The sequence below is a fragment of the Numida meleagris genome, chromosome 3 (assembly GCF_002078875.1).
Source record: "Numida meleagris isolate 19003 breed g44 Domestic line chromosome 3, NumMel1.0, whole genome shotgun sequence".
NCBI classification, from domain to species: Eukaryota; Metazoa; Chordata; class Aves; order Galliformes; family Numididae; genus Numida; species Numida meleagris.
The window spans coordinates 79,755,465-79,777,413 of record NC_034411.1 but is presented as its reverse complement, the minus strand read 5'-3'; the positions used below and the strand labels follow the sequence as shown (position 1 = coordinate 79,777,413).

At 40.5% G+C, this 21,949-nt stretch overlaps 1 protein-coding gene and 1 long non-coding RNA gene across 11 annotated transcripts in view; one reads left to right on the top strand and one right to left on the bottom strand.

The window, feature by feature from the left end:
* LOC110395820 overlaps positions 1-11,404 on the bottom strand; it is a 64,521-nt gene extending 53,117 nt beyond the window's left edge. For 6 of the 10 annotated variants that reach the window (XR_002436646.1, XR_002436640.1, XR_002436645.1 and 3 more), the window contains exon 1: positions 3,942-11,404. This is a non-coding gene — a long non-coding RNA (uncharacterized LOC110395820). The remainder of the gene's footprint in view (positions 1-3,941) is intronic. The other 4 variants (XR_002436643.1, XR_002436647.1, XR_002436648.1 and 1 more) reach the window with 4 other exon arrangements.
* On the top strand, positions 11,510-21,941 carry IRAK1BP1 (interleukin 1 receptor associated kinase 1 binding protein 1). Its single transcript, XM_021390716.1, has 4 exons — positions 11,510-11,837; positions 16,133-16,198; positions 20,582-20,712; positions 21,615-21,941. The coding sequence occupies exons 1-4, from the start codon at positions 11,538-11,540 to the stop codon at positions 21,883-21,885; spliced, it is 768 nt and encodes a 255-aa protein (XP_021246391.1). The 5' UTR covers positions 11,510-11,537; the 3' UTR covers positions 21,886-21,941.

Below are 21,949 nucleotides of genomic sequence, written 5' to 3'. Positions count from 1 at the left end.
CATTTGTGTGAAAAGCTTCATGAATATAAGCAAACATAAAAATCACTTCAAAATCTAGCTTTCCCTGATAAAACAGAGCTTAGGCAACACACTGCAAGGTACTTTAGAAAAATCTTATTGCTCATTGTTGTTTTATGTTAATTTTATTTCATCTGATCACATTAATCCCTTTTTGGTAAGTGATAAGTGCTTAAAGCACTTTCAGTTCTAAGGATAAAAAGCTCTAGCTAAAAATGCTATCACCATTTCCACTGCAAAGGATTCAGAAGATGTGAATATTTTTGTTTGAGAGGAGCAAGCAGCATACTCTGAGGCTACAGCACATGGCTTTCAATGCAAACATCAAGTTATTACTGAAAGTTTCAGCACAGGTCTAATGGAATCATTGACATTGAGAAATTAGGCACCTATTTTGCAAGTCACCTGCATATTCTTTCTCTTAGCAACGTTAAATCTGGAGGAATCCTGCTGGAATCAGTTTTTCAGAAATACAGCCCTCTTTTTCTCCAGATTCTTTCCATATCATTTTCACAAAAAGCAATCACATTCACACGCAAAACTCAATTCTCTGGCCAAAATTAGGTCATAACCCTGGACTGAGAGATCAGAAGACCTTAAACTGCAACTAAAACACCTAACAAAGCTTTCCCCCAGGCCCAACAGCTCTACCTCAGCTCCCCAGTTATAGCATCTTGGCTTGGGCTAACTCTGCCAAGAGGATCCACATCCACAAGAAGCTGTTCTCTGCACTGGGGTTTGCAGTGGATCATCTTTGCAGCACCTCCATATTAATGGGCAGAGTGGTTTTATAAGTCCACACTGCCTATGCTCCACTACGAAGGCTGCAAAGCTATCTGCACATTACTGGCATGGCTGTTCCAACCAACTTCATTCCTACCAGCATTTGATGCCATATTTAATACGCCTCTAAATTTGGAGTAATTTTCATGCAACACAGTTAAAAAAAAATATGAGCAGTAAACTTCAAGCACATTCACACAGATGGCAATGCAGTGTGAAATGTCATTCCATTTTCCCACACTAAGATAAGAAAGTATAAATGCCAAGTAAACTGGAAATTTTCCTCTGGGGAAAAAGAAAATGCAAAAAAGTTAGAAGCCAGTGCCTAAATGGAGCTCAGCAACCCCCATTTTGTCACTTGTTATACAATCATGTTTATTGCAAGCCAGTGGTTGATTCACTGGAACGTGTTGTTCAAAACCACTGTATTTCCCAATCTCTTACTGCCATCTTATGCCGTATTTTGTCACTGCACAACCCATGGCTTACTAAAAATTGTCAGAGAAACGCTTTATCATGCATATCATTACTTCCATAACTGTTTGTCACCCTATCAGCTCATCATCATCTGACACTCCCTTCTGCACCCCTAATTCTGTAAGAAAACACTGGAACACAGGGTTAACTTTAAGTTGATGAGAACTGAGAGCTCTAGCACCTCTGAGGATCGTGTTCAAAAGGGTAATAATAAGGTCTCCCCTTCACAACTGTTTCTGCAGTTGCCCGCTGCTTTTCAAACATGGCTCGATTCTCATTGCTCCAAGTGACTCCTTGTGTCTCAAAGACTACAAAGCAAATGAAGACAGGTCTGTACAGGCTTGTTCTCTGCATAAAGATGGCTATCGATGGTGAGAACAGACTCACAGTACACATCACTCACATAAAAAAAAAATTTTGAAAGGTTGCAGATCTAAAGAGCCTTAAATGCCAGAAGACCGGAGTTGCACAAGCAAAATTAGTGGTCTTTTAAGGTGATATTTTAAAACAGTTTTTTCCCCCTCAGAAGCTAATCTAAGTTACATGTGGGACTTCCACAGGTATCTTCTTTCTCTAATTCCATGTTAAATTTCCAGCCTGAAGGTAAAGGAACACTCCTGGCATTTTATGAGCAAAGCATGAAAATTCAGTTTAAAGAACGAGCATGGGTTTTCTTCTTTCCTAGTCCCATCTACTCTAACAAATTTTCAGCCAGCCAAGATATTTCCCCAGCACCGTCTGTAAAAACCACTCCATTTTAGTTCTGTTCGAGACATTGGTGATTACAATTTAGTAAATTAAAAAAAAAAAAAAATGTATCTCATGACTGATTTATGAAAGCAAATAGATTCATTTCTCTCCCCCTCCCTTTTGGTTGTGGTTTTGTTGTGGTTGCTGCACTGTTGAAAATTAAAATAGAGCTCAGCTTCCCAATAGAGCTAATGCAAACTAACCTTCCAATTCACAGCAAACTCTGCAGTCACATTTTATGCTACATCAAGTCCATTTTCTTAAAACGCATTGATTTCAACCATTCCCAACTATCGCAATCCCAAAGCACAACGTTGCAAGACAACTAACATTTGTATTGATTTTTCAATATGTACTACAACAACTCCTTTTAAACACACTTCAGTGATCACTCTAAATGACAATGCAAACCAAGGAGAGTGCAAAGTATTTCATGTTTGGCTCTGTCTAGCTCTGGAGCAATTCCTGCATCTCACCTAATAACATATCCACAGGAGATTCAACTAATGCAGTAGGACTCCGCCATCTAAAAGCAAAATTATATTCTTCTGTACAAGTTTCTTTAGAGATATTAGCGCAAAAGGGTATTATTGAAAAAAGGACAAATTGACATAGTTTATTCCACCCTCAGACATCATTTGGCCCTTGCCACTGCTCTTGCTCTGTGTCATAGTCCAGTGAGAGGAAAGGTAAATCGTACTAGAAGTCCCAGTTTTCTGCTTACTTGCAAAGAGAAGGAGAACAGAATCTAACCTTGAAAATCCACAGAACATGCCAGATTTATATAAACAGAATAATATGGTTAATGTTACAACTACCTATTTTCCTTAGTATTTGTGCAAATCCCCGTGGGTCTGTATTTTTAAATATGAGACACAATTCACCATTTCAGAAACAAAGCAAGGCTCCCACTGAAAACAAGAGATACTAGAGCTGCGACACTCAATATCATGAAAATACTTGATTATTTTTAATCTAAACCTTGTTAATTAAAAATCTTATTATCAGGCAAAAGAGAAAGAACAAAAATAGGGAGAGGTGGCATGAATTAACAAAGTCAACCTAGTTCTCACCGGTAACACTGCTCTCCTGAAAACTGGGGGGAAGACAGCAGATATCAAGTTCTGCTAATACTAAAATAGCAAAAAAAGACTTCATTTCTTAAACAAAATGTAAAGTGATGTTCCATTATGTGCTGAGGGGAGAGAGATTAATCAGAGGAGAATTGAGAATTCAACTTCAGGTGAGGTCCATAGAGGCTATAGTACAGAGACCGACAATAAAATAATTTACCAGTTTGATATCAATGGCTAGCAAAACCATCCTCTAAACTAAAGATGATGCATTTGTAAGGCTGAAGGGTATTCTACACTGCCCTATGGGGTATGAATAGAGCAATTGTCCATGGAAATCCCATATTAAAAAAAAAAAAAAGTTTAATAGTACAGAAAATAGTGTCTTTATTGCAGTTTTCAGATTATAATTTCTTTTTTGGGAAAAAAAAAAGAAAAGAAACATAAGTCTTCACTATGCATCTTGCAAGGCTTTTGAAGTGATTCTAATTATTTGTTATTTTACATGGGTGCTTAACAATGTTATGTCCTTCAGCATTACTAAGTACAATGTCAGTCTGCTCCACTTCACAGCTACTTCACAGCTGCTTTCAAGCTTCCATACGAATCAGTCGCCTCTCTTTATGAATTCATTTTACACTTAATAGCAAAGCTGCAAAACTCCAAATTCATAGTCCTAGCATGCTTACAAATGCTCTCCTGAGATCCAGCTTTCAGATCACAGACCACTCTGCCTAGGTGTAACTACACCCTGCTATCATCTGCTCTGACAACTCTTCTTCTGTCATCCCTCGTTCCGGGATTCACTAGGCAGTTTCATATTGCCTCTGCAGGTCTTACCTGTTCCGTTTTATCTCCCTGGAACTTCATCTCCAAAAATCTTCAAATGCATTTTTATACGCAGTTTCCTGTAAATGTTTACTCTTGGTTATTCTTTCAGTTGTGATTTGACTCTTCCCTGGCTGCATCACTTATATTTCCATCAACCCAGCTGCTATTGCAGTTGCTATTCCAAAACTATCTCAGACTTCCTTGTGAAATTATCAAGGCATTTTAAACTCTAGAAGAATCTTCTCAGATAACTAAAAACAAGATCAGGAGTCATAGCTCCCATCTCTCCCACCTGTTGGCAGCTGCATGGTGTGAGGATAGGCCAGCAGCCCCCTGATTGAGGTGCACCAGTGGCATGTAACTGCTGCACCAAGCATTTCTACCTGAGAGCAACCATGCTACTGCACCAAGAGTCTGCTCTAGGGCCCAGGAACACAGAGATGCTTCTCTTAGGCACCTACTGAGATCAGGAACACAACCATCACCTGTGTTATGCAAGGTGAGACCTGCAGCAGCTGAGCAGGATGGGAGCCAATGCTTCTAGCTTCAGGAATGTTAGGCAGTGCACACTGGTATTATCTCTTTGCATGTTTTTGCTGCAAACCTCCCTGTCAGGGACTGGCTCAGTGCTTTTCTAGGTCTCTAATAGTGGGCTTGAACAGGGCTAGGGTTTGCAGGGAAACCTTTTCTGAGGAAGGACACCAAGAAGAGGGGCAAACAGCAAACCTCATGTTCCAAGAAATTCCAGGCACGTGGGGGAATCTATAAAAGGTAGAGAAGAATGTGAAAAACAAAACAGTTAGATGGTGTAGAGTGAAGGAACAGGCGGATAATATAGACAAAACCCAAGGTCATCAACAGCAATACGAGCCTTAAGCATGGAAAATCTGAGGGGCAAAAAATGAAAGTTAGTAAAAAATGGAGAGAGAACACTGTCACTGTCTGCTTCTAAAGTCAGTGACCTTTCTAACTTTCATTCCCTGGAATACTGTCAGAAAGCCTCTTTCTGTCAGCTGCCCTCGCCTAAGTTTTCTGCTTCTGCTGCTTCCCATTCAAATTCCTGCATGCCAGACCCCAGCTAATTTCAGAACTGTCACACCCTGTCGCAGCTATTTTTACTTCTCACATGCCCAGTATCCGCAGCTTACCCTTATAACATCTGTAAATTTAAAGCAAGTATCTATCATATACTGAACTTGAGTGTTTGTAGTTGTTTAGAATATTCATTTCAGATCAATGGGCATGATTGAAAATAAATATCATGTAAAAGATTCATAACAACACCAATGTTACATTCTGATGCAGGTATTTTAAAAAAATGAGATGCCACGTAGTGGAAAAAAAAATAGGGAAAAAGATTCAGATCACCCAAACAATGACCAGCCTAGATGTAAAGAGTTCAGTTTTTGCCTCATCCTCCACCTGCTGTGCAGTAGTGAGATCTCATCTGAGTTGACAGCTGGGAATGAAAAACTAAGGAAAGGAAATGTTCAGTCTGTACATAGTCGAATTATGGATCTCCTTGGTGCAGGAGATCTCTGCTACAAATTAGAGGGTTAAGTCTAATGACTGCCTGGGTGATTTTCTGAAGGCTAACATTTGTTGCATTGCACACCCAATTAACCTTATGCTTCAACACATTAAATTCTCACTTGCTTTGCTGAAAAAAAAAAAGCTGGTTTTTAACCATGTCACAGTGTTGTCAGACTGGGATAGGTTCAGTATAGTTAAATAAATTAATAACATTTAGAGAAAAGAGCATTTCTTAATTGAAAAGAAGTATTTTTAATCCAGTTCTTAATTGTCCGGATGGACAATTTTTAAGTTCTGATTTTTACAGCATCTTTTTTCCATTGTGCAGTTTCCATTACATGAAGAGAAACGTGAGTGAGCAGAGAGATGCAAGGAATAGGACTGATAAATCTGCCCTGGGGGAAAAAACAACAGCTTTGGGCCCACACGGTTAAAGACTATGGATAAATCAGATCATAGCCATGAGGCTCAGAAGTGAGCCTCACGAAAAAAAATCCAAGGGGGCTAAAAACCTCAATTTATTTTCATTTTGAAGCTGGAATACAGGCTTCTGCAATCAGTCATGAGAAAAGGAGTAAGAGGTGTTGCGTGGGGAACCTCATCTGAAATTTAGAAACTATGCCTGGGGAAAGATGGAAACAGCATCTCTCAAGGCAGTGTCTTTTCCTTGCTGCTGATTATAATTAAGTGTTGAGTCAGTGCATTACTAAAGCCTCCTGACAAAGTAAATGTAAGCAAACAATAGACAGCTCAGACAGCTAAGGCTGGGAAGTGACAAATTATTTATAATCAGAAGGATTTTTACATTTTTTAGTTCAGCCAGCACACTTTTAAACTTCTGAAAGTTCTATGGCTTCTTGCAGGGACCAAGACACAGGGATTTCTTATGGCCTTAAAATACAGCATTCTGCAATTCTTCCTCGCTCTGTAGTTGCTTCCACAAAGTTCTTCAAAATGTTTTTGCTGAGCATGTAATTGCTGTAACTGTCAGGTTCCCGCTGGTCCAATTACAGTTATATTTAGCCTTGCTAGAAAGGAATATTTAGGGGCACTTAACATTGAGATGTCAGCATTACTTACATATGAGAATTATAAATGTTATTCATTCTCAGCTATCGTGGACATCTAAGAAAACATAAAATTGTAGACTGGGGAAAATATGTATCATGTCCTTCATAGCTCATGAAAGCTCAAACGACAATTTAAGTAACAACAAAATGAGAGTAGTATTAAACTTTATTATACCATTAAGCATGGAAATTTTAATTAACAGATGCTTCTAGTATATTAAATTACATTTCAATCATCAGATCCTGCTGAATTACTATTTTTAAGTTATCAATTAAATATTGCTTCTTATGGTACAAAAATTGTGGCAAATCTTTATTGCTCACAACAAAGAATTTCAGGCCATCTCATACATGAATTTGCATAAACCATCAATAATGATGTTATAATGGCTTTTGTACTTTGGGCTTTCCACTAGTAGACCAAATCTATCAGCTCGTTTCATCAATAGCTGCGTGCCGTCAGAGAACAGAAGACAATTCGACTTTGAAAAATAAAGAAATATTCACCTTTATTAACAGGTCAAATTTAAAACTAGAAAAAGGCAAATCCTAGCCAAACTCAGCCTAAGTCTGTGGTTTTGTAGGGGTTATCTCTAAAATCACTTTATCTCGCCAAATCACTATTTAGGTGGGAGACATGGAGGAACAAAAAATGAATGATGTCTTTTCTGAGGTGCTGAGCTGTTTAAAGGAAGGAAAAAAAGGTAATTAATTTAGTCATACTTTCCAGCAATATCATCCCTTCTCATACTTGGGCAACAAATTCTGGTTGTAAGAATGGCGTCTTCCAGTAGGCAACATCTGGAGCAGAAATAGACAGACTTACCACTTTTTGAACAACCTCTCTTGCTGCAGAAATTGTTGACAACCCTGGAAGTTCTGTAGGCAAAAAAAGTTTGAAATTCTTTGGTGATTGTTAAAAAGCTAAGAATTCAGTAATTTAGGAAGATAGAAGAAATGACTGTGTTCTCAGATCTAACCTAAATTTCAAGTCAACCATGGATTTGAAAAGGCTGATGGTGGATATTTATTTTCCCTAGAATGCTTGTCAATGCCATGTAGGAAGCGAGTGACCAACTTGCAAATAAACATTGTAAGGAATAACCAAGTAACACACACAAGACATGACATGGAGCCTCCATTCATAGAATGTTCTACAGCAAAGTAAGTCAGCATCTGAAGACATACGAGAAAGACATCAGAATGGCTACTGTAAGGCATCAGCTTTAACAAGGACTTCTTTTTTACACATACTCAATTTCTCAAAAAAAATCAATTATTAAAAGTTACAAAAAATGCCGTACCTCACTGCTATTAAACAGAAAGAGATCCAAACAAAAAAAAGCACCACCTCCATCTCTTCATAATCTGTAGTTAAATTTTCAAATTTTTAGTTCAACTGTAATTTAGCAGAACGATACGCTCAATTATATTAGCTTTTCCAACACTGCAACAACAGTTTAATCCATCGTTTTCAAAAATGCATCCCACTCAAACTGTAAGTCAGAAAAAGCTTCTTATCCACAGATTTGGCCTTAAATTCCAATTCTGAGTGTCTGTCTATCACTACACTTAGAACAGTGCTTTGCAAAGTACCCTTTAGACTGCAAAGTAAATATGGCTATAGTTATCACATTGTCTTTAGAGTATGATGATCTTATAGTACATATTAACTACTCAATAACACTTTGCTGCATAGAAATGTATACTTCCATCAGTTAATTTGCATCTAAATCATTTTGTAACTGGCCTTAGGAAAGGTCTTCTAGGATACATCCAGTTAAGCTCTTCATTTACAATACCTTTTTGCAGCAGTTATACCAGGCACACTGTGTCCCCAGAAAGTTAAACATCATCTGGCACTGGATTAGTAAGTGCATAACACGTATGATGTCTCATTGCACATCTCTATATGTGTCTGTGTAACTATTATCAGACTTTGTTTGATTCAGGCTGCCTTTCATAAAAAGGCAAATCAATTTTAATCAACAGTTAAATCAGAACAGTTTTAAACACGCAAAAAACAACCTGGCGAGTGAATAGATTGGCTTCATTATTATCTTCAAAAGCTTTATTGATCATTGCTTAATGAGAGGCATTCAATATTTATTCTGTCCTTTTATACTGGTATATATTTAAGTAAATTTTCTACAAACATTTCAGTAAAAGAAAAAGAAGATGAATGATGTGACAGAATACTTTCAGAAACAATTGCTTCCCTATTTAATGAAATAATTGATTACTGAGAAACATACATTGTATATACATTTATAATTTCCTATGTACTTATTTTACCTTTATATTTCTCTCCTTAAAGACAGCCTTTTTTCACATCAGCTCTGGAAGTGATTTTTATAAGTGGCTAGGCACTGATATTTTGGATTCTGTTACAAGCTTCTTCCTTGTCTTCCTTGTCATATAATTTTGATCAAAGTCAGTTACACTCAAACTTTTAGGTGTCTCTACTTTCGGTTATTCATGCTGAGAAACACAGAACATCATCTCCAGAGATAATGAATATCTAACAGGTTCAATCTATTTCATCTGAAGCTTCAAGTGTTCAGTGAGTCTGAAGAGAAAACCAAATTAAAGGGAAGAAGACTCCAAAAGTCACGAGGCATGCAAAAGTCATTGACACCTCTAAAGGCAGATGTGATATTAACAATGGGAAAGGCAATTTGTACAGAATCTCTCTAATGACAGGACACAAAGTATATGCTGCATCAAGAAGGTTAATAAGGAAAAAAAGAGAGAACTTCAATCCCCTTCATATTTTCTTTCCTGCCACTTCCAATGAATCTGCATCTGACTTGCAAAATCAGGTCTTGATGTCTTTACATGTCGTTTCCATCTAGGAGAGTATAGCGATATTTATCTGTATCATATCAGGCAGGTATTCTGACACAAATTCTGAAGGTTACAAGATCTTTTACAAACATACTGCATTGTTAGCTTTCAGCCTGTGTGTCAGATTCCAGATTTAAAGTAATCAAAATAAAATGTATCACATATGTACACAGTAACAACATACTAGAGCCCTCCCCCAAAATTCTATCACGAATAAGACCAGACATACAGGTGAATGCTAGCTGGATACACCTATGAAATTTGGGGGTTAGCTCATCAAAATAATTTGTTGAATTTTTAAAATTTCAACAAAAATCTTCACTTTGTTGGCATATGCCTTGAGTGAACAGAAGTTAAGATACGGAAAGCCTAGAGAAGATGGAGGCTGTAGTTCAACAACATTCTGTGGGTTACCTTCCTCAACCAAGTGGAAACGCTTTTCCTAAAGCAGCCCCGGTACTGCTGGGTCTTCTTTGCTTCAAGGGAACAACACTGGTTTATGTTCAACTTGATGTCCATCAGTACCTCCATATCCTTTCCTTTAAAGATGCTTTTCAGCCAGCCAGGCTCACCTTGTACTGATTATTCCTCCTCAACGGCAAGAGTTGCCATTTGCCCTTGCTGAACTTCATGAAGTTCCTGTCAGTCCATTTGTCCAGATCTCTCTGGCTGGCAGCACTCCACTCTGGTCTATCAGCCACTTCACCCAGGTTTGCATCCCCAGCAAGCTTGCTGAGGGTGGCCTCTTTCCCATCAGCCAGGCAATAAATGCAGATGTTGAAAAGTACTGGCTTCAGTAACTGGACTACTCTGCTAGTGACTGGTCTCCGGCTGAATTTTGTGCTGCTGATCACAACTCTCTGAGCATGGAAGCCCAAGCAGTTTTTGGTCCACACCACTGGTCCACCTACCTTGTCTGCACTTCATCAGTTTTACAGTTTTGAAAAATTTGCACAATTAACACATCCACTGTTCCCCGTTCATCTATTGAGCAGATTATTTCATAGCCATTTGGTTAGGCTGGAGAACTGAGTTGAGAGGAACTTCATGAAGTTCAGGAAGGGGAAATGCCAAATTCTGCATCTAGGGAGAAATAACTCATTGCATGCTGAGGGCTGACTCAGCCCTCATGGGCTATATTAGGAAGAGCATTGCCAACAGGTCAAAGGAGGTGATCTCTATTCAGCATTAGTGAGGCCACACCTTGGTTCAGTTCTCTGCTCTCCAATACAAGAAATATACGGACTTACTGGAACAAGTCCAGCTTAGGGCCACAAACATGATGAAGTGACTCCTCCCACATGAGGAGGTTGAGAGAGCTGGAACTGCTCAGATTGGAGGAGGCTCACAGGGTACTTATCAATGTCCTACTGTAGGTTTCCGAAGGGCGGGTGCAAAGAGCACAGAGCAAGGCTCTTGTCAGTAGTGCCCAGTGGCAGGACAGGAAAGAATGGATACAAACTGAAACACAGAAGATTTCCTCTGAACTTCAGGAAACACTGGCACGGGTTACCCTGAGAGGTTGTGGAATCTCTCTCCTTCATAATATTGAAACTTGATGGACGTGGTCCTGCTGTAGGTACTCCTGCTGAAGCAAGGAGTTCAGCACAATCTTAGGAGGTCCCTTCCATCCTTAACAGTCCCATCACTCTGTTATGCAAAAATTGCACATCTGCACCCTTCCTCAGGAAAAGGCAGCACTTAATAAAACTTCACAAAGCTAACACATGTCCTGCAAGACCCCTCCACAAAGAAGCAGCAGCACGAAATAGGGCTGGTCTGTGACACAAGAGGCACGATGGCACTGCACAACCCAGGCCTCCTTTTACTGCCTGGTTGACCCAAGAGCTGTTCTTCATGGCACGTACCCCTCAGGCTGCTCTACTCCAGGCTCTAATATACCGGGAATATATAATAACACATGAAAAACGACAGAAACACAGCAGCTTTCCCTCAGAGGACTTGCACCCACCACCACCGCCTGGCCAGCTGCCATGACCGAACCCGCTCCAGCGGCCACCGAAGGAACACGGCCCCGCTACCCGACATGGCGGTAAACTCCGAAGATCTCGCGAGAGTTCGGTCGCGACTGCAGCGATGGCGCTGGGGCGTCACGTCCGGCGCCACCCAGGGTGCAGCGGGCGCGCCGGTTGCTATGGTTCCTGAGGGGCCCGCCGGGATGGCGCTGCCCGCGCCGCCTCCCGCGCGCGTCTTCGCTGAGCTCTGCCCCGTTCCTGCCCCAGCCCCGGTCCCGGTGGGTCGCGGCGGCGGCCTCCCGGCGCCGTCCGGCCGGGAAGTCCACGTGAGCGGCAGCGCGGAGCTGAGCGCCGGCCCGGATCGGGCGCGGGTGTCGCTGCGGCTGGGCAGCCGGAAGGGGGTGGCCGGCGCGGCGCGGAGCAGCGTGTCCCGCAGGCTGGAGTACATCGCGCAGAGCGCCCGGCAGCGCGGCGTCCCGGTGAGCGTTGGCCCGGACCCGCAGTCAGCCCGCGGGATGTCTCAGCGCAGCGCCGCGGTGCGGGCTTGCAGCGGGCCGTGTGTTTGGCGTGGTGAAAGCGTAGTCTTGCATGGAACGCCTTTTCCTCGCTCCGCGTGCTCCATGAGGGTTGTTTCCCTCCTCGCGGTTCTGCTGCTTGTGTTTTTGGTATATTATCAAATAAACTTTGCGTGTTGCGTGCTCGGGGCTCTTAAACACACAGTGGTGCAAAGCAGATCTCCGATGGAATAAGTGGTTGTTACTGAAAGGTGCTGACCACTGAAGGCCCCAGGAAGAGTGTTTCTTTCAGTGTATCTGCAGATGGGCTGGGGAGCGGGGAGCTGGCTGTGTTTGCTACAGGCACAACAGCTTGTTCAGTGGAAGATGATAAGAAGGGCCTTCCCACCCCTGAATCGGGGAGCAGTCGTACTGCAGCTGTGGGACTAGGTGGCAGGGAGGCATGCAAGCTGCGGTGGGCTGCACCTAGAACCCACATTTTTTCCCTTACATGTAGCAGGGTGTATTTCACCACATGACACAGGAAAGGAGTGAGCTGTGCTAAATAAGTGACTGTGTGTTTCAGGTGCTGTGCACACTCCTGCAAGCTAGAGAAAATAATCACGATGGTGTAAGCAGGTAGAAAAGGGGCTGGTTTTACACTGAGTGCTGAGTAGTCCCTGAGCTGTTACAGTAATTTCTTAGGACTCTGATGCTATTTCAGAGGTAGCACGTGTTGGAGGGTTGGAAGTGTTCCTTCTCTCTGCTGATTAGACAGACTGTGACACGCTGCAGAAGTTCTGGGCTTCTCAGTGTTAGCAATGTGTTAGCTCCAGAGAACAGCAATTTGTGTTTGGTGGTTTGTTTTTTGTTTTTTTTTTTCCAAGAGTAGTTCCCTGTGGTGTCATTTTTATTGCTTTCTTCTACCCAATTTTCAGTCACTTCTGCTGGAGCAATCATTTGCCTTTTCTGTTGACTAACAACTGCTGGTAGTTTGTTCTTAATGTTTCCTAACATCCCTTGTTGTTAATACCATTCTAGACTCTTCACATTCTCCATATGGTTCTATTTCTTTCAAGGTTATAGAAGGCCTCTTTAGAAATAGCAGGTTAGTCCATATATTTACTTATTTATTTATTAATCTGTAGATCCATTTCCTTAACGCTTTGTATTGCTGTTGTAGGAAGTCTGTGAGATCAGGAACGTGTAACCTCTGCAGAAGCTTGTGTTAGCAGCTTGTCAGGGTGCCTGGGGCTGCACCTAATTTCTATGTATATTTACAGAGGAATTTAATCAGAAGTAGGTGCACGTAGTAGCATTTATTTATAGAGTGCTATAAGTATATACTCCAGAGCACAGAATCTGCTTGGAGAGCTGCAGGGAAAGTACAGTCAGTAGGGAAACGAATCTCTTGCTGAGCCCAGCTGTTTGAAAGTAACATTTTCCCCTTTCTGTAGAAGCGTACTAAGTTGTGAATATGAATCAGAATGTATCTGGGGAGTGGTGTGAGGATGACACCCATTTTCTTTAATCACTGCATCTAACAACTGTCATTGGCCATCTTGTTTAAAAACAGCCATGCTCGTACTTGTACTGATTATCTGAGGCTTTGCAGTGAGTGTTATTTAGCAAAAGAAACAAACCATTCACAAACAGTATCCAGTGGGCTCTGGTTTGGGATTTGCCCTTCCTAGGGTATGTCCTTGGTTATACATGCAGCGTTCTCCATATTTGGAGCCCATTATTCAGGAATTGCAGTCATGGATGCACATTCATGCAGTCAGTGGGAAAAAGAATTGTGAACTTCTGCTCACCTGTTTACAGAGTTTTCCAGTTTCAGTGCATCCTTGATTAAGAGATGTAGAAACCTCAATAAGACATCAGGGTTTTAAGACTACTGTGTATTTTAAGAAATATCCTCAAAGTATCCTGACATTTGCTTGGAGAAAATAATTGCAGAAGTCCAGGACACCTGACATATTGAAAGTGTAACTTTTCCTAGGGCACAGGGAAAACTGTTTTTTCCTTGTGGCTGTTGAGATCAAATGAATCATAGAATCATAGAATTGCTCAGGTTGGAAAAGACCTTCAAGATCACCAAGTCCAACCGCAACCTAACCATACTACCCTAACTCTAACAACCCATCACTAAATCATGTCCCTGAGCACCACATCCAAACGGTTTTTAAACACACTCAGGGATGGTGACTCAACCACCTCCCTGGGGAGCCTGTTCCAGTGTTTAACAACCCTTTCTGTAAAGAAATGAACAGTTCACCAGCCAAAATATAAACAGTAGATGTAAGCAGTTGGGGGGGGGGGGGGGGAAGCCTTTTGCTTTTGATGTGGTCAGAGCCCTAATTCCAACTTAAAATTCTCTGATCACCAACCTGTCTGTTCTGTTTCCCCCTCTGAAGATAGAACACTCTACTGAAAGGGAACAAAATATCCAACAGAAGATGTATCGTAAGAGGGCACATTGTTATGACTTCAGCAATTATGTCTTCCATTTATCTCCAGTAACTCTCACAGATACTGTCAAATCCAGTGGGATAAAAATTAGCTGTGAGGGAAATGTTACAATAGATGGCACAAGAGGATCTTTCTCTCCCAGACACACTGATCTTGCACTAGTGCCTAGAACCACACGATGGCACTGCCCCTAAGCATACAATGACGGGGCGAGTGCAAGTCCAAAATACAAACAAAAGGCATAGAAGACAAATTCCTTTGGGGGAAACAGAACTTTTTAAGAGGGATTAAAGAATAAGGGTGAAAAAAAAACAAATACCTTTTTATGTTTACTCTTGAGTTCTATTGCAGTATGGTTATTTCTGTAAAATAGGAGTTTTGTGTATGGTTGTTCCTATAAGATATGTAAGAGCTCTAGAAAAAAACTTTCCTGTCAAATTTAAATTGATTCTGCTAAAAATAGAAAGATGTACTCAGTTTCATGAATAAAAGGAGTTCATTCTCTGTTCGTTGCAGGGGAGCTGGACTAGACGACCTTTAAAGGTCCCTTGCAGCTCTAAAGATTCTGTGATTCTTTACCGAACCACAGCTGTCCATTCTTCCCAAGTACCTCAAACCTATGACTGTAAAAAAGGGGAAATACTGCTCCTGGGAATTCACTGTGCCTGGTCCTTGCCCTTGCTAGGAGAGATTTTCCAAAAATAAGGATGGTTGTGCTTGTATTTGAGCACTGCTTATCAATCATAACATTGAACATTCAACATTTGTTTCTTGTGGGTGCTGTGCAATGAGAATTGTGGGTCTTGTTTCCATTTGATATTTTAGAAGGAAAATGCTCCTCACGATTAATGTTATTTCTAAAAAAAAAATTGATGCATGTTATGCAGTAGATGTGAACACTTGAGTCCTGTGTAGGAAATACTGTGACGCAGAGCATCTCCTGAAATGTGTCAACACTGAAAGCAGATGTTATGTGTTCCTATGGAAATAGGTTTAATACGTAAAACTTTTTCAGTAATTCGGAAGGCTTAGCATCTGCTTCTCTACAGTTCGTGACTATTAAATTCAAATTTATATTCACAATTAAATTGTAAACTGCTTTTTATTGTAATTTTACAGTAAACTGTTCATCCAAACTGTTTGCCAAAGAAGGCAGCGGGTGAAAGAAATGTTAGACCACTGGCAAGCTCGTCGGGTTTTCAGATGCAGCCAGAGTTATTCTGTATCTGAGTTTAATACCTTACTGATAAATCTTGCAGGTTTTTCTAGTGCTCTGTGCAGACATTACGCTAAATAATACAGCTGCTGTTACTGCAAAATGTCAGATTGGAATAGCCTCTGTTATGGGTTTCCTTCCTGCTGAATAACCGCTGATTAGTCATTGTTTAAGTCATCTTGCTATGAGCTGCTGCGGTTGAAATATCTTAAAATCTGAAGAGTACTTTCCGTATGCTAACTTTCTGAAAACAAGTGAAACCTGGTTTTTGTATCAGGTGTATTGACAGTTACGCGCTGATACACAGAGCTTCTAGCCAGCAGTTGCTTTCAAGACCTCATTCTTCCCTTCAGGTGGATAGCAGCAAAATTAACTTGTGGCGCTACTGTGTAATTTACTTTAAATAACATCAAGAAATCTTTAACATCCAGCTTCTATTGAAGAGATTTGCATCGAAAATTCCCAACTTCTGTTGCTAGGTAATAAGTAATAAGCCAAAACAGTTCAATTTCTACTAAGTGCAATGTACATACATTTCCAACAGACCCTTCATTTCTGTCTTTTAAGATGATATTATTGTATCTTGTTTTAGGAAGAAAATATGACTATAACAGAGGATTTTAGCAGAGTAGAGAACACTTACCAGATGGAAGCAGAGGTATGTATTCAACCTAACAAAACAAAGCTATGGAGCAGGGACCAGTGGAAATTTACCCACTGTCTTTCCTGTAACGAGGAGTAGGTGTTCTCTGCAGGAAAAGCAGCATAGTCCAAGGAAACTAAGGAAGGACTGCAGTTTAAAAGCAGCATTTGGTTGCAGTCGTCTGTTGTATACAAAACTTGCTTTCTGCTACTGTAACGTGGAGAGGATTCTTTTCTTTTCAGATTAATGTGTGCTATGATGGTACAGAAGGGACTGCTTTGTGCTGGGACTGCAGGGCTGTCATCCTATGGCGGTGTAAGCAAACCTTTTGCTGTCTCCTCCACCCCTGGATGTTCTTGCTCTCCTTTGCAAGGAGTTTCACTGAGGTGATAAGATAATAGGTTGGTTCAGAAAGCTGCTCCAACTAAAAGCTAATCCAGGGAAAAAAGTGATTATTTTTTTTCAATATTTTAGCTCTGTGAACTGGAGGCAGTGCAAGGCAGAGGACAAAAATGGGTGGGGGACAACAGTGGCACAGCAGCCCTAATCTAGACCTGTTTAAGCCACGGCTGAATGGCACCTGGACTTTAGTCTGTTCTGTGTGACTCTGCCGTCAGCCTGCTGCAAGTAAAGCAAAGCTAATTGTTTCCTAGGTAATTCGCTTTGAATTCTGTAGGTAAAAAGTGCTGAGTGAAAGTGAAATATTATAGGAATAATCCCATTTACTTCAGAATCAGCTCAAGGGAGTGTTTTTTTTCACATTCATACCGTTGGGAGAAGCAAATGCTATGCTGAAAGTATTCCCTGAGGGAGATTATGTTTTTTTAGTCTGTGAATCTTTTCAGATTTTATCCCTTCAGTCACTATCCAGCAACTTTACTGGTTCTTACAAAGTAAACGTAGAAGTCCACAATAAAATTATAGCAGTTTTATAGAGCTAATGTTCACAATCCCCTAAAACAGAGTTCAGCCTCTTTAGTTCTCTTGTTTAAGGTATATTCTCCTAACAGCAGTAAATATACAAGTAATTGGGAGTTTGGAGAACAAAATTTGAATTTTAGAAATGAGTCCTTGGTTGTGTAAAATGAGATTATCAGCATCATTTACTGAGTGACTTTAATTTCATAGTTTAGATTACAACTATCATGAAAGTTTCAATTACCGAGTCTTTTAGATAACCTATAGTTAAAAAATAATAAAACTAAATTTATTTGTTGTTTAGGCAATACTTTGTTACTGGCAAACTTAGACCTACAACTTCAGTTTTATGTGGTAACTTAACCAATCACCATCCTTCATAGAATCATAGAATCATAGAATCATAGAATGGCCTGGGTTGAAAAAGACCATAAAGATCATCGAGTTTCACCTTCCCTGCTGAGTGCAGGGTCACCAACCACTAGACCAGGCTGCCCAGAGCCACGTCCAGCCTGGCCTTGAACATCTCCAGGGACAGGGCATCCACAACCTCCCTGGGCAACCTGTTCCAGTGCGTCACCACCCTCTGAGTGAAAAACTTCCTCCTAATATCTAACCTAAATCTCCCCTGTCTCAGTTTAAAACCATTCCCCCTTGTCCTATTGCTATCCACCCTCATCCTTCTCCTACTATTAATTTTTAGTCAACCAAGATTGTAAATGGAAAGCAAGTTACATGGATTGAGTATTCAGTCAGTTTGGACCAGCTGTCGTTGCTGTTCTAAAGTTCTATGCTTGCTCAGGGCCTGGGAGCCAGAACGTTAGAATCTACCTACCCATAGTGCTGCTGCTGGCTACTCTGTATGCTTAAGTAGCAGTGTTGTGGCTCCTAATGCAGATTTGTTTCTCTTTGCTTCCCCCTTTATGTAAGCGCTTCTTTTGTTAGTGCAGCTTCATAAACTGATGAAGCTCCGTTGACCAGTGTGCTGTACTACTTCAGCAATATAAATGAATTTAAAATTAAGTAACATTGCCTTCTGTACTAAAGAGTTTGCCACTGTGTTTGTTATACATCAAATCACAGAAAGTCATGCGTTGTTTCATTCTGTAAACTCTTTTTACCGTTTGTCTACTGTAAGAATTTTCAGAGGACTTCAGAAATTCCCAGACAAACAACTATTTTAAGGTTTAATTATGAATTGATATACTTTCAACTCTCATTCTAATTCATTCTTTAGCAAAGGAAAATAGGCAGAAGAATGAAGTTTTATGAGATCACAATGTTCTATGATTTCTCAGTCATAATAGTTCATTTATTGCATGATGATGGAATGGGATGTAGATTAGGTAGTTCTCGTGCACATCTTAATATACTTGCCTTTTCATAAACCACAACTTCTTGTCTTTTACAGCCTTTCCCAAACCTTACCATGTGTCCGTAATGGTTTTGCATACCCTCATCTGTTTTCACACTTCTTAACCATGGTCATAATTTTATTAAAGAAATCAAAAGCCTGCTTTGCATTTTACTGCTCAGATATCCTCTTTAAATTCAAGCAGAATTTTTTGGATGTAGGCCTAAGTAATCTAAGTGAAAACTGGGAAAGAACAAAATTCTCAACTATTGCTCAGTGTTTTCCTGTTCCCAAGAGTACCTGATTAGATGCTGCTTTATTAACAATAAATTTTTTGAGTGCCCAGAGCTACCCCAGACTGAATAGCTTATCTCTTGCTTAAGACCCACAGTTCTTTTTCTTGATCATTCTTCTGTTCCATCCCCTTGAGGGAACTAATCTTGTAAATGTTGATAGCAATCTGGAAGACGCTATGTCAGTCCTCATAGTGAGACTATATCATAGTGAGACTAACTTCCACAAAATGCGATTAGAACCATTTTCTTGGAAAGCGGCGCAAGAAAATACATGAGTATGGCAAAAGCTCTCACTGAAGAAAGAAACAGAGCTTTAGTCTCACCTTTGGTCTTAGTTCACATTGGTGCTGCACCTTCCAAAAGTGATCCAGCCACCAATTTATGGATAAAAGTGTATAATTCAAATGAAGATGCATACTTGGTGCACTTTTGCGCAACGGACATGGTGGTTTGTCCTCATAGAAGGTGTAATTATCCTGTCACTTGCTCTTGGCCTGTTTTTAAGGCCCTAAGCCCAGCTGTGGCTCAGTTTTGTGAAGACTGAGCCAGTGCAAAGATTCAAGCCAGGATAAGATGCATGTTTGCTGAGAGAGGCTAGCAAGAACAACAAGACTTGTGCATTAATTGCTTTGTGATAATTGTCGATATCCATTTTTCCTTACCCTGTAGAAGAAGTAGTTCTCTCGCTGAAAGATTCAACTTGCTTAGATGATCTTATTTACCAGTATTTACCAGCAGGTAAATGTGTGGCATGCCCACAGGAAGGTACAGGAAGCTGGCTTGCACTAGTTTGGATTTCCATAGCTATGCCTTCACTGGAGTAGGTTGCTGCATGGATTCCGTGGAGAATGTGTTCTGTACTTCACGTGGGTCAGCAGTGGAATTTCCTGTACAATGACTTTCTTCGTCCCAACCTGCTGAAGCTTTATTGCTGTCCAAAAGGAAGTGAAAGAGTCAGGGATAAGAGATGTTGACCCCGACTAGGTGATCAGAGCAATGTACTGCTAGGTGAAGATGAGGATTTGGTCCTAAAGAAAGATTCTGAGAGCTGGGATTTCTGCTTGCTAAACGGGCATCATTACTCACTGCTCACAACTGTTTTGCTGCAGGGAAGGCTGTAGGGCTCTGGATCCAGGCTGATAGCGATGCCTGCTTTGTAGCACTTGGGAAAACTCTTAAATGCCTTATGTATCTATATTTAATGCTTCTTATTGCCAAAGCTACAGACAGCTAAATGTTTAAGTTGTATTTAATCCAGGACTGAAGTGCCCTGGTCTTTTTAGCCTCTGGAACAAATCTATTCACCCACCACAGGGTTTTGAGCCCACTGCAAACTAGACTGGACTAGGCTTATTTTGTTCTCATAGTTTAGATTTCTTGAACCTAATGCGTGAAATTAAAATGTAATTTTCCTTCATGCACAATGTTTTCCACATCATTTTGCTTGGGCTTCTGCATAATTAACATCTAGTAATCTAAGTTTAAATTTAAAAGGGAAGAGCTAAGATGCATCTAATCATGTGTCCCAAATAGCTCATGCTCATTTTTCACATTGTCTGCATACCAAGAATGCCATGCTTCCTCCCAAAAGAGAATTTTCTTCATCCTCAATTTTAAATCATTTTATGAGTTTCTTTCTGTTGCAAAACAACGCATTGTCTCTAGGGCTATATAACTGTTCCAACCCAGTAAATGTTTGTGTTATATGCAGGATTAGTACATTTAGTTAGTTTGTACCTATCTGTTTTCATGCTGACTTAATTAGATATGTTGAATCATTGGAGAAAACATAACAAAAATTACTTGTTTGATGTCTGTGTTCACTCCCAGGTCTGTATTATATTCAGTGATTTTGGAAAAATGCAGAATGTATGCAATCTGCTTACTGAAAAGTTAGGGACTTCTGTTACCATCAGCCCACCTCATTTCTACCACACACCAGAAGCCATAGACACCCTTCGGTAAGTTTTCTTTTCTGCCACAAATTTTACAGCCTCAGATAACATTTAATATGCATGCATAATTTCTACAGTTCGTAATGGGAGAAATTAGTTTCCTTCATACATATGAAAATTTATGTTTCAGATTTTAGCATTTGGTCTAAATATAACTTAATACTTTTCAGCTTAGAAAGATGCATCTTGTTCTTTCTATGGTGTCCCTATGCAAAAGCAGAACATAATAAATGTTTTCCCACCTATTTCCATTGGAAGTATAATCTACTGTGAATATGAGGTCAACAAAATTTGACTTTGGTTACATCAGGATGTGTAATTTGAATTTATTCATGAAGGTACAAATATGTTACCAGATGTTGATAATTCTAAGTACTCCTACCCATTCCCAATACTTTCAGCTACTGACGCGCTCTGAAGTGAGCCATGTGCAGTGCTTGCTTAGCATCAAAACATGCTCCTTGCTCGTGGTCTTGCTATTTGAGGTCCAAGAAGCGAGCTCAGCTTGCTGCTGCTGGCATGTCTGGAGATGTCAGAGTTGTATCTCAAAGGTGTCCATGCAAGAGTCCAGAAATCAGGCCAGTGACTTAAATAGGTGCTGGTGTGACTTGCAGCTGGGCCACCCGAGTGTTTGGAGCAGGGGTTGGATGCTTGCTCTGCACCACACGCCACTAGTGCCTGCAGCATATAAGCGTTTGAAAAGCTTGATGATAGCTGATGAAGATGCTGACACTTTCTCCTGGCAGTATCCCCTCAAACTTAAAAACTACCACCCAGGAGCTGGGGGAAGGTGATGTTCCTTACACCTATGCAGTTACAAGAGCTGACAAATTTGACAAAAGTGTATGGCAGGAATACTTGAACAAGTTGGCTTTGCTTGTTATTGTGCTGCTTTTTCTACCTCTCAGCCGTAGAGTATGCGTCGCTGCTGTTGGAAACACACGGCAGAAAGCTCAAGAAGTGTGTCGACTGTTTGGCCAGTCATTGGGAAAACCTTTATTAATAAAAGAAGAAGAAACAAAAGAATGGGGAGGCCACGTAGACAGTCACCTATCTAACTCCCCAGATTCACTGACGCTGCAGGAAAGAATCCAGAATGCTACTGCTTATGCATCTTGTAGAGTGTTTGCTGTGTTTGAGATAAAGGGAAAAGAAAACAGACGAAACAAGTTGCTCTAAAAATTTTCAGATTGTACATACTTTCTTAATAAATTTTTATGCTTTCTTCATAAATATAGAACTT

What these genes read in the sequence shown, in the direction of transcription:
- IRAK1BP1 (XM_021390716.1), top strand. Translation starts at nt 11,538, where the DNA reads ATGGTTCCTGAGGGGCCCGCCGGGATGGCGCTGCCCGCGCCGCCTCCC. An exon ending in CTTACCAGATGGAAGCAGAG is followed by an intron (nt 16,199 to 20,581) that starts GTATGTATTCAA and finishes GTTCACTCCCAG; the next exon opens with GTCTGTATTATATTCAGTGA. An exon ending in GAAGCCATAGACACCCTTCG is followed by an intron (nt 20,713 to 21,614) that starts GTAAGTTTTCTT and finishes TCTACCTCTCAG; the next exon opens with CCGTAGAGTATGCGTCGCTG.